The sequence below is a fragment of the Cibotium barometz genome, chromosome 10 (assembly GCF_041138505.1).
Source record: "Cibotium barometz isolate CiBa-2024 chromosome 10, ASM4113850v1, whole genome shotgun sequence".
NCBI classification, from domain to species: domain Eukaryota; kingdom Viridiplantae; phylum Streptophyta; class Polypodiopsida; order Cyatheales; family Cibotiaceae; genus Cibotium; species Cibotium barometz.
This window is the reverse complement of record NC_141055.1, coordinates 58,717,372-58,736,325: the sequence shown is the minus strand read 5'-3', so window position 1 is coordinate 58,736,325 and position 18,954 is coordinate 58,717,372. Positions and strand designations below refer to the sequence as shown.

At 44.4% G+C, this 18,954-nt stretch overlaps 2 protein-coding genes across 12 annotated transcripts in view; one reads left to right on the top strand and one right to left on the bottom strand.

The window, feature by feature from the left end:
• EML3 (Emsy N Terminus (ENT)/ plant Tudor-like domains-containing protein) overlaps positions 1-18,954 on the bottom strand; it is a 113,521-nt gene that overhangs the window by 56,872 nt on the left and 37,695 nt on the right. The gene's annotated exons all lie outside the window — the stretch shown is intronic.
• LOC147635105 (uncharacterized) lies at positions 16,604-17,151 on the top strand. Its single transcript, XM_086803481.1, has 2 exons — positions 16,604-16,727; positions 16,836-17,151. Exons 1-2 carry the CDS (start codon positions 16,639-16,641, stop codon positions 17,050-17,052), a joined length of 306 nt encoding a protein of 101 aa, XP_086659607.1. The 5' UTR covers positions 16,604-16,638; the 3' UTR covers positions 17,053-17,151.

Sequence of the window (18,954 nt, the reverse complement as noted above, 5' to 3'; positions counted from 1 at the left end):
GACGATGTTGTCACGCATGATCAGGAGTAAGCCATCTGTACCACATGACATTCTACGTGCAGAGTTTGGGGAGGCCCCACTGGTTACAAATGCCCTTTTTTAGACTGTTACTTATATTCAGCATGTATACACGCTTGACAGAGATCGCCTCCCACGACTAGCACTAGAGTCCTCTCTGCAATTATATGGTGAAAGGGAGAGGAAGTGATTGAGACGAGCTGGACTGCCCTCCTCCTCAGCGACACTGCCACCACCATTATTGACACATGCATAGTACTCTAAGGTAGTCGAGTGGTTTCATGCACACGGCATACAGATGGACCATCTCCCCCAGTTTTAATATAGCTTGGATTCCCCATACCTTGATCTCTCACGTTAGGAGATCAACCAGATAATCCGGTTACTCGGGCTACACATACACTAGACATGGGTGTCTCCGTCACAGATTGGTAAGAAGTGTGAGTTCTACAGAGATCACTTCTTGAGACTCTCTGTCACCAATTGGCCGACCATTTGGTCCATCTCCAGTTTTTGCGTCTCGTTCACTTGAGGCCAGGCCAGTGTCTCGTGTGAAGAGGCCAGTATTTTGCTGACATGGACGGGAGCCAGACTGGTGCCACCCGTGTGTTAGCAGGATGGTGTCGTATGGACGGGAGCCAGACCAGTGCCACCCGTGTATGACATGGACTGTGTTCGATCCATGGGATTGTCACGCCATGGAAGAGCCAGTATTCGTGCCGTTTTTTGCCTATGGGACTGTCACACCATAGGGAGACTCGTGCTTGGAACTGTGTCTTACCTATGGAACTGTCACTCCATAGGAAGACCAGGTTTTTAGAAGGATCTTTTCTCCGGAAATAGAAGGATCTTTTCTCCGGAAAAAAAAAAAAAAAAGGAAGACCAGGTTTTTATGTTTTTATGTCGTGCCAGTTTTGTGCCGACAGATATTTTGTACTTGTTCCATGAACGGGAGATATGTCCATGATACTATTTGCACATGCACACATATTTTGCATGTTTGAAACTGTTTTCGCATGACATGTATTTGTGTGTTTGTCTGCTTGACGTGTTACTTACTGAGCGGGGACGCCTGCCAGTGAGTCGTGAAGTCTGCTCTGTATTCTGACAAGTTTTAGTGCATGTGAACAGGTGGTAAGTATGTTGCACATGTAGTTTTTAATATTTTATTCTAACCTTTTAATTTATAAGGTTAAGTGTTCACATTCACTTAAATGTGGGCACCCCCTTTGGGCACTCACTTAGGGGCCAAGGTGGGGAGCCCCACTTTTAAGTGCGTGTGGGGGTGGGCATGGTCACCTACTCCCACTAGTTCCCCACATGCAAACGTGGGTATCATCAATAGTACAACTCCACTTTAATTTTATTAAAAAGAAAAGGCCTTTCCCTTCAGCGTATACTGGATTCGCTTCCACCTCCTTACGTAGAGAACCGGCGACCACCATCTCTGCGCATGTTTCCTGAGGCGGCTATTGAATCTGCTGCACATACTCTCTCAGTCGGCTGCATACTCCACGCCATCTTCTCCTCATGTTGAAGCCAGGCGGCTGTTTGCAGCAACCAGACGGCTGCCTGAACTGAAGCTGGCAGCTGCGTTGATTCCCCAGCAGGCTGCCCTTTTCACCAGGCGACTCTACCAGCCAACTGTACTCTGCACACAGGTGGCTCCACCTCCAGCGGGCTGCCCTCTCCAGCAGTTTGTGCATGTTTTACCCGACCAGCAGACTCCGCCTGTTTCCTGCAGGCATCTACACCATCTCCTCTTCGAAGCCAGGTGGCTGTGTGCTCCATCTACAGCAAACAGCTGCGCATACTCCACCTCCTCTCCTGCAGGCAGCTGTGCCATCTCAACAAGGTGGTTTCTCCTTCTGTCCAGCAGGCTGCAAGTGACTGTGCACTCCATCTCCAATCAGGCAAGAGGTTGTGCACTCCATCTCCAATCAGCAGCCAGGTCTCTTTCTCACCATGGAGGACATTGAGGATATCCGCCATCGACCGATGAGAGACATCTTTGGATAGTGATGTGTATGATGCTTACCTTTGTTGCTGGAGTTTTCCTCCTAGATGTTATCCATTAGGAGTTCCTGGTACCGTACTTTTCCTCATAGTTGTTTCAGTTTCAGTTAGTTGTTTAGTTGTTTTTAGCTTTCCTTACACAGACATTGTATCAGATCCACCAATTGTTGTAACCTTTTTGGTCTCATAGGTCATTTTGGCCTTTTGAAGACGTTAATATATCATTTCATTTCTCCTCCCTTGCAAGTGGATGTTTCTCTCTCACAGCAGGCGGCTGTGCCCTTTATGGTGGTACTTGTCTTGGTGATTCTACACGAAGCAACTATTTCTTCAACAAGGGTGGCTTCATATTCTACACAAATACCACAAGTATTGGTTTTCTATCAACCATCTACAAGTAAGTGATTTTCAGATTTGAGTAAAGTATTTTATATTTAAATCTGACAAAGGATTCATCCCACTCGGCCAACACCCGTTCGGTGCCGGGTTGTCCAAGCTATATTGGCGAACCTCGGTCCAAAGGTGCTGAGATCGGGAGAGCCAGGCGTTAGTACGAGAGCGCCTGTTTGTGCGTGGTCTCGGAACACCAGTGAGGCGCTCTCCGCGGAGTCCAGTGAAAGCACAGGACCGTAGCGATTGGACCACACTAGTGGCCGTTCTGCTTCGAGCTTCTACATCGAAATTCGAGCCTATTTGTTTGGTACTGTTTTCATATGTACATGGACATTATCTGGTTCTTGGAACCCATGGAGCATTGTATTCATTAAATACTCCCAATAAATATATCATATATTGAGGGGGGGGTCGGCCCGTTCCGGCCCCAGTGCTGGTGTCCATCTTCCATTTCATTTCATTTAAATTTCAAGTTGTTTTAAGTTGTCCATTTCATATTTGTGGTTTTAAAGTTGTGCTATTAAGCGTGTGGGTGTCCAACGGAGTCTTTCCCACTTGACGGGATCGGTTTCATTGGTATCAAAGCACGGTTGTTTCCCTCTTCCTAGTGGGGAAACAAACCTGTGTACTGGACATCCCGCTTTTAGCAAACTTAAAACACAATGGACAGCCAAGGCAACCCTTTGGAAGTGCCAAATTCGAGGGGTCCATCTAGTGCCTCTCGTGGGTCTGATGCCCTGCGAGGTAGACACAAGCCCCTTGAAAGGGTTATGGATAGTGAATCAAAGGGTCAACTGTCTCCAGGAAAGACAGTTATGCTTGAACAAGAGCCTGATGCTATGAGGGCTGAAATGGAACATATGAGAAAACTTTTGCAGGCTCAAGAGCAAGAGTTAAAGTTTTTACATGAAGATCCACATCTCCAAAGTGCTATTGAAGCCAGGAAGGCTGATGCTATGGTTGATGTAACTTTCGAATCAATGGCTCGTGAAGTGGGCAAGAAACCAAGGGAGTTGGCACTTGCCTATCTCCTTCGCAAAGGTGATATCAAAGAGGGGGATGACGGAGAGCTGAAATTCAGAAATCCACCTCGTTTGAAGCATGGAGATCCCGCATCCCAGAGGCTGAAATCTTTTATGCAAAAGCAAGAGGTGACTGTCACCTCTCGACATGCATCTTCTCCCCAAGGCACTAAGCCTGACAGATATATGTATGCCAGTGCTCATGGAGGGCATGAAAGTCACATGCATGCTAGACATGTATCTCATGGTGACAGGTCTACTTCCAGAAAAATTTTGCCTTCTGAGTTGTCTCATGGAGAGACCATGCCATATGCAGGTAAGTCACATGCATCTGAGTTTCGAGTTCGTGGAGCACATGCCAGGGTTAGTTCCGTACGTCGTACGACTGAAATCGTACGTACCTGCTGTACGGTACGGTACGGATTCGTGCGATACCGTACGGATTTTTTTTTATTTATTTATTTTTTTTTTTGGTGGTGGTGTTGTTGTTGTTGTTGTTGTTGCGTGGAGCAATTTCAGTCTTCTAGAGAGCCATTCATCGCCCTTTGCAGCCTATAGGAAGCCGTTTGTCAGGAGCGTGTGCACTTGCCATTGCCATATTAGGCAAGCGATCATATTGCCTGATGAGGAGGAGGAGGCAATCTTCATGGAGCTCTATAGTGAGCTTCCATTGCCCCCTCATGATGATACCCCACTGCCTAGAGAGCCCTTGTTTGATGATGATGGCAACCTACTTAGCGAGAATGATCCCCAGAGTGTCTCGTCCACCTTCGAAGAGTCCTCTTCAGAGAACTCTCTTGATGGACACTCTAGTAGTGATCATATTGATGATCATGCAGATGTTGGTGATGATGTAGACTTTTGATATGTTATAGCTCTCTAGGCATTGGGCATCTATCTCCTTCTAGCCCATCGATGATGTATTGTAGTATGTAGTATACTGTATCATGTATGTACGCATGTTGGCGGTCGCCCATGCCATGAGTTTTTGGCCTATCCTTTTGTAGCAATTTTGTACTCTAATGGCATGATGACATTATGTTCATGGTTCTACTATTTTGTAACTTCTTGTCTACAATTTTTAAGTTTAGGAAGTATTTTTAAAAAAAACGTACTAATATCGTACCGTACCTCAAAAAATTTTAAGGTACCAATTAGTACCATATTTTATCGTACCGTACCGTATCGTACCTTTCGTACTAACTAACCATGGCACATGCCACCGTGCCCCATGAAGCTTCTATGACGGCCCATGGAGCCCATGCAGATAGGGCTACCCCGTTGGATAAGGGGAAAAGAAAAAGAGAAGACCATGAGCCTCATGCCAGGAAGCTCAAGGAATTCAAAGCAGGTGATAAATCTGTCAAATTTGATGTCTTTCATGGTGAACATGATGCTTCTAAGGTGTTAGCGTTTGTGGCACAGTTCGACATTGCTTTTAGCGATGAGGACTTCACAGAAAAGTCAAAGGTGCGCCATGCTAGCATGTTTTTGAAAGGGACTGCTGCTCATTGGTGGATCACTGAAAAGATCACCAAGGATCCCATTTCTACTTGGAAGGAATTCAAGGATAGATTTTATGCTCAGTTCTTGCCACCCAATGCAGAGCAAACTCTCACTCAAAACTGGGACAGGTTGGAGCAAAAAGATAACGAGAGTGTGCAACAGTATGTTAACAAATTCTGGAAAGTGTTGCTGGAAGTGACTCCCTTCATGCAAATCACTGAGGATGAAAGAAAGAGGAAGTTTCGTTCTGGATTGCAACCTGCATATAGATCGGGTATTGAATTGCACCCGAAACATACATTGCAACAACTTACAACTTCTGCTCTTGCTACGGAGCAATTGGTGCTCAAGATCAAGCAGGATCAAGGAGGTTCCAAGGGGAAGGACAAGGCTGCCCCAAATCAGCAAAAGGGTGGACAGCCACCTAAAAAGAACTTCCGGGAGCCCTACAAGGGTGGTAAAGCTGAAAATAACACATCTAAAGAACAGGGCCCAAGGAAGAACAAATTTGGATTAACTCCGGAGCAAAGAGAGCAATATGCTAAGGATGGAAAATGCTTTTCTTGTGGTAGCAAAGACCACATGTTTCGGCAATGCCCAGATCGCAAACCAAAGCACGAGGACAAGCACACCAAAGCAAATGTTCATGCAGTTCCTGATGTGCAAGGAAATACAGGTCATGATGCAAAAGAGCGTATGGTTTGCAAGGCTTGGGGGCAAATCAAGGATCAGCCCGCACTCTTCATGTTTGATGACTGTGCAACTGACAATTTCATCTCTATGCAAATGGCAGCTGCATTGGGTATTGAGGTTGAAAACATGGGACCTCAGATTGAAGCCGAAGCTGCATTTATTGGTAAAGAGGTGCAGGTTACCCCTTTGATTGGGAAGTTGCGTATCCATATCCAGGGCTACCTTGACAATGAGCATTTCCTAGTTGCTCCTCTGAATGGATGTGATGTATTGTTGGGCAAGCCGTGGCATCATAGGCTTGAGCCCCGCAAAGACTACAAGTCTAATATGATTTCTTTTATGCATAAAGGCCGCGTGCATTTTATTGATGCTGGCAAAGAAGGGGATTCTATCCCAGTTGTATCACACATCCAAATTAATAAAGCAATGAAAAAGAGTCTTTCAGCGTACTTGGTTTTTGTGCGTGATAGTCTTGTGCTAAATCATCAAAATGTGGATGCTATGTCTAATGATAGACTGAATTTTCTTAATCCATTCAACGACTGTTTTGCTGACTCGTTGCCAGGTGAATTACCTCCCCAAAGGCCCGAAGATCACCGTATAGATCTTGTGCCAGGTAGTTCTCCTCCTAACAAACCCGCATACCGAGTGAGTGCTGCACAACAAGAAGAAATTATGAAGCAGGTCAACGAGCTTTTAGAGAAAGGTTTGGTTCAGCCCAGTTCCTCACCTTACTGCTCTCCTGTGCTTCTTGTTCAAAAGAAGGACGGATCATTCCGTATGTGTGTGGACTATCGAGCTTTGAACAAGCTTACCATCAAGAACAGATTTCCTATTCCACGTATTGATGATATCTTGGATAAGCTTGATGGTTCGGCTTGCTTTAGCAGACTTGATTTGAAGAGTGGTTATCACCAGCTACGTGTGGTGCCACAAGATGTCCATAAGACTGCATTCAGGACAGCCTTCGGATTATATGAATTCTTGGTAATGCCTTTTGGTCTAACCAATGCTCCTGCTACTTTTAATCGAATGATGGATAGGATATTCCGACCCCATCGCAAGTTTACAGGAGTCTTCTTTGATGATATCTTGGTTTTCTCCAAGAATGAGCAGGAACATAGAACTCATTTGGTCACAGTGTTCGAAGAGTTGCGGAAGCATAAACTTTTCGTCTATGCCAAGAAAAGTGAGTTTTTCCTTTCAGAGATTCATTATTTGGGTCATATTGTATCCAAGGATGGAGTTACAATGGATCCTGCAAAGATAGAGACTATTCGGAATTGGCCCGAATTGCAAAACGTACATCAAGTACGTAGTTTTCTGGGATTATGTTCGTATTACAGGCGTTTCATAAGGCATTTTGCTATGATTGCCACTCCTCTACATGATCTCACGAAGAAGAAAACTGCTTTCAAATGGACCTCAAAGGAACAGGATGCTTTCTTGCAGCTCAAGCATGCGATCATATGTGGTCCAGTATTGATTGTTCCTGACTTGCACAAGTCATTCGTGGTTGAATGTGATGCTTGTGGTGATTGCATAGGAGCTGTCCTAAATCAAGAAGGGCATGCAATTGCATACGAGAGCCGTCGTTTGCATGATGCTGAGCTTCATATGGATATCTATGAGAAAGAGCTCTTGGCTGTAATTCACGCCTTAAAGATTTGGAAACATTACCTTCTTGGGGCTGAATTTGTAGTCAAGACAGATCATCAAAGCTTGAGATATTTTCTATCCCAAACCAAGCTTTCAGAGAAGCAGATGAGAATGGCAAATTTTCTTTCCATGTTTCATTTTCAGATTGTGCATACTCCAGGAAAGAAAAATGTGGTGGCCGATGCACTATCTAGGAGGCCTTATGTTGCTGCAGTCTCAGTGGCCTCTCATGGAGATCTATCTGCTATGAGAGATTTGTATCATTTGGATGCTGATTTTTGCCATATATGGACTGATTTGATGGCTGGTCATTCACATGCCTCTTATGTTATCAACGAGGGTTGTCTTATGAAGGATAATTGCCTATGTGTGGTGAAGGATTTGCGTCCAAAAGTTATGGACGAATGTCACGCTCCACCTTATGCTGGTCATAGAGGTATTATGCCTACTACACGCATGATTCAGAGGTATTTCTTTTGGCCAAGCATGCGTAAAGACATTGAGGCTTATGTGCGTGCATGTATTACTTGCCAAAAGGTGAAATTTGATAGGCAAAAGCCTCCAGGTTTGCTTCAGCCATTGCCTATTCCCTCGCAACCTTGGGAAAGTATCACGATGGATTTTATTATGGATTTGCCTAGATCCCAGCATGGGAATGATGCTATTTGGACTATTGCGGACAGGTTTAGCAAGCAACCTCATTTCTTGCCCGTCAAGAAAACCATTAAAGCTACCATTAAAGCTGATCATATGGTAAAGCTTTTTCTTGCTAATATTTTCAAGCATCATGGTATGCCTAAATCCATTGTTGGGGATAGAGATCCCAGGACTACAAGTCTATTTTGGAGGGCTTTATTTGATAATATGGGTACTAAGCTTGAGTTTTCATCAGCTTATCATCCCCAAACGGATGGCCAAAGTGAAGCTGCAAATTCGGCCGTGTTGGATTTGTTGAAGTGTTATGTGGCAGATCAAAAGAGTGCATGGGAGAAGTATCTTCCACTTGTTGAGTTTGCCTACAACAATACGATCCATGCTTCCACAGGAAAGGCTCCGTTTGAGATTATTTATGGCAGAGTGGTCTTGCCACCCATCCTTCGTACAAAGGATGAGATTTTTGCAGCTGATGAATATGTTCGTGACTTGGATGTTGCCTTTGGTCAGGTACGGACAGCCATTGCAAGATCTCAGGATAAGCATAAAATGGCTGCTGACAAGCATAGAAGGGACATGGAAGTCAAAGAAGGTGATTGGGTATTGCTGAAATTTGAGAAGGCTAGGCTTCGAAAGAGGCCAGGACAAGAAGGATCATATCCTAAGCTTTCTCCTCGCTATTATGGACCCTTCAAGGTGATTCACAAAATCAATGAAGTGTCCTACAGGCTTGCTTTACCTAGTCATTGGAAGATTCACAATGCTTTTCATGTGAGTCTATTTCGGAAATATGTGGGGCCAGATCCTGATGAGCCTGTCACAGAAGATCCGCCAGAGATTGAAGAGCTTGAGGAGATCCTCCAGCCAGAACAGATTGTTTTCCACAAGGAGAGAAAGCTACCTGCAGGAAAGCTTTCCAGGAGATACCTTGTGAAGTTTAAGAATTATTTGCCTATTGATGCCAAATGGGTAAATGAGGATTATTTTGCAGATTATCCGCAATTGTTGCAGGCATATCTTGAGGCTTTTAAGTTGAGGTCAACTCAATAGAAGCCTGGGGGGATGTCACCAATTGGCCGTACAGATACACATGTCACATGCCATACGTATCACGATTGGCCAGCTCAAGGTATCCTCCCACCGCCTCATAGTAGAGACTGGCATAGCTGAGGATATCCCATATGAGGAGAGGACATGCACGGTATGCATCATAGTCTACAAGAGCAGTAGAGGATGAGACCCATTATATGCTCAGTTGCTCGGCTTACTATGAGATACGGGGGAGATTCCACTGCCTCTTCCAAGAAGGATTCGGACCACTCACACAGGTGATACAGTTTGAGGTTCAGAGGTGCTTGGGCATGTACTTGATGGAGCTCAGACAACACAGGGATGTAGTGTTGAGGTAGCATGCTGAGAGACAGCCCCAGCTCCGACAAGACACCTCACAGAGAGCCATCACAGATTTCTTTGTGGTACATGCATCCACATCGGAATCCACTGCCAACAACAATTCCTCTACTATGACATCAGAGCCCACCACCCGTACCTACGCTCGAGCTCCACGCCCTAGAGAAGTTCTTAGTGAGAGAGCTCGATCCATTCTGCGAGCCAAACGTCCCCGACCCAAAGTATCAGGACCCTCCACCACACACAGACAGATTCATGAGGTTCTTCGCCGACATGTCATGCTCCCATCACAGAGGCCTGACATTCACTCCACCATCAGATCGGTTCTGGCCGAGGCAAGTATCGTCATTAGCTGATCACAGCATATCTCACTGTACACAGGATCATATGCTGATTACATGTACTGTCAAATGTTTTTCATTTTACTTTTTCTTTCAGTTTTCCATGTCTCAATATATCCATGGTACCATTGTATTACTTTTGGTCTCATAGGCCCTACGTGACATAGCTGAGGGAGACCTCTCAGCCATACTCCTCAACCCCATGCATGACATTTTGGAGAGTGGTATACCATCTACTCGGAGCTGATGTTGCTTCCATGTTTTTTTGTTCTTAGTATTCCATGACGAGTTTCCATGGACAGTTTTGTATCACCCCAGTGAGATAGCTATATTTATGTTTTCATTCTATTTTATTTTCCATTCCATGATGAGATATGCCATGGACATTATTGTACCACTTTGGTCTCATAGGCCCATTGGGTCTTTAGTAGACGATTAATCTCTCTCTCTCTCTCTCTCTCTCTCTCTCTCTCTCTCTCTCTCTCTATATATATATATATATATAGTGTATTAGATGTCATATGGTTGTAACTTTGGTCTCATAGGTCACTTTGGTCTTTTGAAGACGTTAATATAACATTTCATTTCATTTCTCTCTCTCTCTCTCTCTCTCTCTCTCTCAACAGAGGATCAGGACCATACTAGCACGGCATGGGAGACGTCCAGTCAGAGTACTCACCATGGAGGACATTGAGGATATCCGCCATCGACCGATGAGAGACATCTTTGGATAGTGATGTGTATGATGCTTACCTTGGTTGCTGGAGTTTTCCTCCCAGATGTTATCCATTAGGAGCTCCTAGTACCGTACTTTTCCTCATAGTTGTTTCAGTTTCAATTAGTTGTTTAGTTGTTTTTAGCTTTCCTTACACAGACATTGTATCAGATCCACCAATTGTTGTAACCTTTTTGGTCTCATAGGTCATTTTGGCCTTCTGAAGACGTTAATATATCATTTCATTTCTCTCTCTCTCTCTCTCTCTCTCTCTCTCTCTCTCTCTCTCTCTCTCTCTCTATATATATATATATATATATATATATATATATATGAGTTCTCTAGGGATCACTTCTTGAGACTCTCCGAGGATGGATTCTTTGAGATCCCGGGATACATACAAATAAATACACATGTCACATGCTATGCGTATCACGATCAGCTAGCTCAAGGTATCCTCCCACCGCCTCAGAGAGTAGACTGGCAGAGATAAGGATATCCCACATGAGGAGAGGACATGCACAATATCCACCACAGGAGAGAATGAGGCCCATTATATGTTCAGTTGCCTAGATTCTGTTGCCTCTTTTGAGAGGGATTCGGACCACTCACACGGGTGATACAGTTTAAGGATTAGAGGTGCTTGGACATGTACTTGATGGAGGTCAGACAACACAGGGATGTAGTGTCGAGGTAGCATGCTGAGAGAGAGTCCCGACTCAACCAGTGTTGGAATTAGGATTAGGGTTGCAACAATGCACACACACAAGATAGAGAAGCTTAAGAGCACACAAACTCACTAGATAAGAATAAACAAATGTGTGCCAGATACAAAAGATAAGTACACACCCCAAAATGAGTAGGTAAGAGGGTGTACATACGCACGGGAGAAAAAACCTCCTAGTGAGGGAAAAAGTGCCCCGACGGTACTAAGTGTGTTCACACACATCACTACCATATAATGCTACAAATCCCCCTTGGAGTGATGATGTGAACATGTACAGGGTATGGCCGATCAATCCTGAAAAGGCAGTAAGCCCAAAGCTTTATGCAAAGCTTCGAACTTTTCAAGAGGAAGAGCCTTCGTGAATAAATCTACCATGTTGTCATGTGTAGGCACATAGACCAAGCTGATCTCTGTTGCAAAGAGTTTTCCCTAGCATAGTGGTAATGCACCTCAATGTGCTTAGTGTGAGCATGAAACACTGGGTTTGTTGCAACTCCTAATGCGCTTTGGCTATCAGTGAAAATCGTAGTGCTAGACGACTGTCCAACACCCAAATCAGCCATAAGACGTCTGAGCCCCACACACTCAACTATAGCTGTAAAAGTTGCCATGTACTCAGCTTCACAGGTGGAAGTGACCACTGTAGGTTGCTTCTTGCTAAGCCATGATATACATGAATCACCAAGGTGAAAGCAAAACCCACTTAGTGGACACTCGTGTGTCATAACATCCAGCCCAATCTGAATCATTAAAAGCATGCAGCTGTGACTCACGCCTCTTTGGATAAAATAATCCAAAATACTCAGTGCCCTATAAATAGCGGAAAACCCGCTTAACAACCTGCCAATGCTTCGTACCTAGGCTATGTATAAATCTGCTCAACTGTGAGACCGCATACTATATATCTGGCCTCGTGTTACACACATAAAGAAGGGATCCAACATCCTGTTGATACAAACTAGCATCAAAAGAGTATCCTGCATCTTAAAGACTAAGTCGAGTACCTTTCTCCAGAGATGTAGCCACAGGTTTACAGTCTTCAAGATTAAACCTCTTCAATAGCTTCTGTATATATTTAGATTGCAACATAACAATGCCATCATTGCGCTACATAAACTGAATTCTCAAATAGTAATGCAAGGGTCCCAAATCTGACATCTCAAACAATGACTGCAAATCAGCCTTAAAGATTGAAATCTGATCTATATTGGGTCCCGTAAGCAGCATGTCATCAACGTATAGAATGATGACCAAAAATGTGTCCTTAGTCCTATTCACATAGAGGGTACTCTCTGTTGGACTAGTGCAAAAATCATTTGCAACGAAGTATGCATGAATCTTCTCATACTATGCTCTAAGAGCCTGCTAAAGGCCATCAAGAGCCTTTCCCAACCTGCATACTTTAGACTATTCTCCTTTCACAACAAAACCAGGAGACTACGATACGTACACCTCCTCATGTAAATCACCATTCAAGAATGCAGTCTTAATGTCCAACTGATGTACATTCCACCCATGATGCGCTGCCAAAGCAATGAGACACCTAATGGTAGTCATACGAGATGTGGGTGCAAAGGTCTCATCATAATCAATGTCCTTTTGTTGGGCATACCCCTTTGCAACAAGTCTAGCCGCGATCAATGCTACTATCTACTTTGCGTTTTAACTTGCAAACCCACTTAGTACCAATGGCCTTCTTGCCATGAGATAGATCTATCAAATACCAGGTGTTATTCTTAAGTATAGAGTTATACTCATCCTGGATAGCATGCATCCAATGATCATCATCATGTGCTTCCTCAAAGGCAACAGGTTCCTCCTCATTACACAAAGTAAAAATGAGAACATGATATAGGATGCCTCAAACAGGTGATTCTCTTTGGAACAATGTCACCTTCGAGTCTAGATATGGTGGCTCGGGCTCCGGAAAGTGGAAATGCAACTTTTGTGCTGATAAGCACCAGGGATAGTGGTTACAGGGGAGTTCATTATGTCCCACATGCGCCAGGCAATCAATGAAATTGGGCCTGATAACATTGTGCAGGTGATCACGGACAATGGGTCCAATTGTGTATCCATGGGCAGGATGTTAGAGGAGGAGTTCCCCAAGATTGTGTGGACACCTTGTGCAGCACACAGCCTTGACTTGATGATTGAGGATGTGGGGAAGCTTGATTGGGTGAGCCATGTATTTTCCACTGCATCTACCATGGTGAACTTTGTCACAAAGAGGCCAAAGGTTTTGAGCATGTACAGGGCCAATAGTGATCTTGAGCTTCTAAAGCCCTCCAAAACTCGGTTTGCATATATGTTTATTGTGGAGAGACTAGTGAGAGTGCGACATGGCTTATTACGCACTATTGTGTGTCGTGAATGGACAGCATGGGAGGCAAGGTTGGATCAAAACGTACGTACGGATCCAATCCGTACCGTACATCCGTACGTACGGATCGATCCGTACGCGTTTTTTTTTTTTTTTTTTGCTTTGCTTGCCTGCGATAAACGTTTTTTTTTTTGGGTTTCGCCTGCGATAGCGTCTGGACTCTGTACGGCGCACACCTTCCGGTAAGGGCCTCTACAGTTGCTCTCTCTCTCTCTCTCTCTCTCTCTCTCTCTCTCTCTCTCTCTCTCTCTCTCTCTCTCTCTCTGTTTTCGCTACCCACCCACCCTTGCTCAGGCCCCCAAGGCAGCAACATAACTCTCTCTCTCTCTCTCTCTCTCTCTCTCTCTCAGAGCCTCAGCCCACCCTCTGTGGACCGTGCATAGAGCTCTCAGCCTCTCTCTCCTTCAACTCTCTCTCTCTCTCTCTCTCTCTCTCTCTCTCTCTCTCTCTCTCAGCTGAGCTGCCCACTAAATATTATGCATTGCATGATTGCTGAATCCTGATTGAAATTGTATGGCATTGTGCATTGAATTTGTCAGAGCAATCATGCATTGACTTGTGATTCTAATTTCTCACTTTTGAATTAGTAGGTTTTTGACCTTGTTGTGTCTCTATTTCGAAAGTTTTATATGTCAATGTGGACATGGACTGAACTTTTATGTAGGTGGCTGAAATTTCTGAGATTTTATGTATTTTTACCAATGGTACGTATTTTTACGTACCTTAAAATTTTTTTCCGTACCAAACAACGTACAGTACGTACGGATCCGTACAGTACATAACGTTTGGAACCACCTTGGTGTAGTTATAGGTCGACCTATGGATGTATTGCTCTTTGAAGAGCATAAATTGGATGCTAGCCAGTGTGGGAGATCAGGCAAGCTTCTCTCGGGACACACCTTTTGGTCACCAGCTATTGGTACCAAGGGTCGTGTCTGTATCTTTGTTTCAGCTTTGATCTTGCCTTGCATCATTGGACATGGTGTCATTTTGCATGTGAGAGCACAGTGGATCCTTCTTATGTAGGCTACTACACGCATTGGTATTTTCAACCTCTATGCTCCTAACCATAGAGGTGAGAAGATTGTCTTCTGGAAATCTCTCACTATGCTGATGCCTCTTGCCAACCATCGGATTATTGGTGGGGATTTTAACATGGTTGAGATTCCAATGGATAAAAGAGGTGGACATGAGGGCTTGATGCATCCTCTTGAAAGAGCGTCTTCGGAGAGGTTTATACTCTCCATTCATGGTTGAGATTGTTGGCATGAGGATGACATTTCGAGGAGACCATCCACTCTTCTTTATTCATGGTCTAACAGGAGAAGGGATGCAAGATGTATTTATGCACGGTTAGATAGATTTTCTATGGATGATTGGATGCTCGACCGCGGGGCGGGGGAGGGGGGCATACTTTTATTGCTCAAGGCACCTCTAAATCGGATCATTGCCCAGTGGTTTTATGTATTAGAGATCCGAATTGCCACGGATCAGCACCCCATGTACGCATTCAATCGTATGCTTTCAGATGCAGAGCTATCTCATCGTATGCTTGTTATTTGAAGATCTCATGATTTCTCATAGGCCTCTCAAAGCTTGGCCTCTGGCACCCTCTGCTCTCTTTGATATTAGTGACTTTTATCACACATGTGCCTTGTCTAAGAGGCAAGAGGCCTTGGATTTAGAAAGGACTATTAGACGTAGAGTGGCTGCCTTACAGAAAGAGCACGAGAAACATCTTCATTCTCAATGGGTTGTAGATTCTTTATGTATTGTTAGGGCAGAACTTCATCACTCTCTGGAGCAGCGTGTGGAGTAATGTTACCATGCCTAGGAATCCTTTTGGGCACAGATGGGTGGCGGGTGCAACAAACATTTCTTTGTTACTCACGGCCCATCTCATGCCAGAGATAGTGTCAGGTAGTTGCAGGATTCACATGGCAGTCTTCACTCAGATCCTCTTATGGTTAGACAGGTTGCCACTGATTTCTATCGCTAGCTTCTTACTGCTGAGCCACACTCTGATTTGAGACATAGGGCACAGAGGAAGGTTTGGAATGCATTGCCACATTTGATTATTGTGGAGGTGTGTGCCGCTCTGGATGCCCCTTTTTCTATATAGGAGTTCAGTTATGCTCTTCATACCAAGGTTGGATCAAAACGTACGTACGGATCCAATCCGTACCGTACATCCGTACCGTACGGGGATCTGTACGTACGGATCGATCCGTACGCGGTTTTTTTTTTTTTTTTGCTTTGCTTTGCTTGCCTGCGATAAACGCTTCCTGCGATAAACGTTTTTTTTTTTGGGTTTCGCCTGCGATAGCGTCTGGACTCTGTACGGCGCACACCTTCCGGTAAGGGCCTCTACAGTTGCACTCTCTCTCTCTCTCTCTCTCTCTCTCTCTCTCTCTCTCTCTCTCTCTCTCTCTCTCTCTCTCTCTCTCTGTTTTCGCTACCCACCCACCCTTGCTCAGGCCCCCAAGGCAGCAACATAACTCTCTCTCTCTCTCTCTCTCTCAGAGCCTCAGCCCACCCTCTGTGGACCGTGCATAGAGCTCTCAGCCTCTCTCTCCTTCAAGTCTCTCTCTCTCTCTCTCTCTCTCTCTCTCTCTCTCTCTCTCAGCTGAGCTGCCCACTAAATATTATGCATTGCATGATTGCTGAATCCTGATTGAAATTGTATGGCATTGTGCATTGAATTTGTCAGAGCAATCATGCATTGACTTGTGATTCTAATTTCTCACTTTTGAATTAGTAGGTTTTTGACCTTGTTGTGTCTCTATTTCGAAAGTTTTATATGTCAATGTGGACATGGACTGAAATTTTATGTAGGTGGCTGAAATTTCTGAGATTTTATGTATTTTTACCAATGGTACGTATTTTTACGTACCTTAAAATTTTTTTCCGTACCAAACAACGTACAGTACGTACGGATCCGTACAATACATAACGTTTGGAACCACCTTGATGGGAGGACAAGGATGAGCCCAAGTCTATAGCATTCTCTCGTATGGTCATGAGAGATACTTGGTGGCAGGATGCAGAGGGACTTGTGAAGGCACTTCAGCCCATGTATTAGTGTCCTTCGGCTCACAAACATGGAGGGGAGTACCATTGGGCTGCTTTATGAGTTCATGGACAGAATTGGTGAAGCTCTCAATGATTTCACTACCTTGTCGCGTGACAGGTGCTCACCCTTGGGCTTTAACTTTAGTCTTTGAGTCTTTCTCTTGAGTCTTCCTATAAGTTATTTTATAAATCTTGATCTCTTATGTATGTCACATGTTACATGTAGAGTTCAAGATATTAAGGAGATCTGGAATCGGCGTTGGGATTGGTTTCATAGGCCAATCCATGCTGTTGCTCACATTTTGCATCCCCTTTGGAGGAATGAGGAGCAATACCTCAATGAGGAGCTAGAGTCAGGATGGATCGAGTACATTACCAAGTTGGTGGGAGTGGGAGGTGATATACAGCTTATGAGAAAGCTCGAGGATGAGCTTCTCATTTAGCGCAATGGTAGCCATATGTTTGGGCGAGCTACTGCATTGCTCAGGGAGACACAGTTGGAGCTAGTGTCTTGGTGGGAGAAATACGGTATTGGGACACCCAACTTGGTAAGGTTTCTTGATTCTTGAATCTTGTATCTTTGTCTCTTGAGTCCTACTCTTTTTGACTCTAACTTAACATTCTTTTTTGTACAATGTAGAGACGGATTGCATTGAGAGTTCTCTCCCAAGATTGCAGTTCATGGCCTTGTGAGAGAAACTCGAGTACATGGGCTCTTTTTCACACGAAAAAGAGAAATAGACTCTCCTAAGCACAATTGGAGAGGCGTGTCTTTTGTCATTGCAATCTCCGATTGCTAGAACAAAAGGGTCATCCCATTGAGCCTCGCCAAGTGAATCCAGATAAGATTGATATCATGAAGTGCAAGGAGATTCCCGACATTCCTCAGGAGGAGAGAGACATCTATTCTATGCTCTATGAGGAGATCATGGCTCCAGCTCGCACTACACGATCTTCTCGAGAGGCTAGTACTAGTGGTGCACCTGCACCTCTAGAGGATGAGGCGTTTGAGGACTCGGCTACCGGCAGTGACCTTGAGAGTGAGGCAGCAGAGGCAGAAGATGCAGATGAGGATGAGCATGAGGATGCAGATGAGGATGCAGATAGTAGCTAGCAGCTGCCAGTATCATTTTATTTGGACATGTTATTTAGTTTGAACTTTGGACATGTTATTTATTTTGATCTTGGATTTTGAGTCATGACTCATCACCCACATGGTGATCCTTTTGATTTCTGTTTAGTCATCAGTGATTACCCACATGATTTGTGATATCATCATACCTTACATGTATTTTGTTTTTATTGAAATGAATTCAATGTGGTCTCTTATAAGTTATGTCAACACTTTTTTCTTTTGTATATTTCAAGTAAAAAATATACATGTTTTTTCTATTTTGTATGAAACCTTTTTGTACCCGTTTCTTACCTTTTATGAAACGTTTCAAAACGTATGAAACCCGTTTCATACCTACCGTTTCTAAAACGCCTGGCAACACTGTCCATGGACAGTTTTGTATCACTCCAGTGAGATAGGTATGTTTATGTTTTCTTTCTGTTTTATTTTCCTTTCCATGATGAGATATGTCATGGACATTATTGTATCACTTTGGTCTGATAGGCCCATTGGGTCTTTAGTAGGTGTTGGGGTAAAGGCACTATGCCCACCCTTATAGTGTGTACAAGCCCATAAGTTATAGTACATAGTATACTTAGTACTTTTAATGTACTAAGTGCACTATGTGTACTAGTGCAATATACATGTGTGATAGGGGAGTCACACACTCACACTTGGTGAGTTGACTTATCCCCACAACTCTCTCTCTCTCTCCCTTGTTCTCTCTGTGTATGTCTCCCACACATGAATTAACCTAACCCTAATTCTTCCTTCTCCCACACAACTGGTATCAGAGCTGTAGGTGTTGAGAAGGGCGCCCTTGAAGCTTTGTGAAGGGCTTTGGTTGCTCAACGATGGCATGGAGCACTTGCATGGGTGGAGCGTCCACAGGGTTTTCATGCAGGCCATTGATAAGCGAGCGTTAGCCATTGAAGGAGGCGCAGCCAATCAAGCGAAGAAGCAGGCGGGTGCCAATCGAGCGAAGAAGTTGCAGGCAGCTGGGCGTGAGCGAGGACCCGTAGCGTAGTCGCTAGTTTCGGTGAGCCGTGTAGCTCTGGCGGGCGTTGAATCATTCGCAGCCGACGAAGGCTTTCATGCATCGAGCGTGGACCGAACACAAGGTGGCGAGCGTTAGACACAGGCGAAGCCAATTAAACCCGTAGCACCGTCAACAGCACATACGAGCACCTGCAATCAGCAACGAGCACTCGTCATCTGAAGTTCCGGCCCC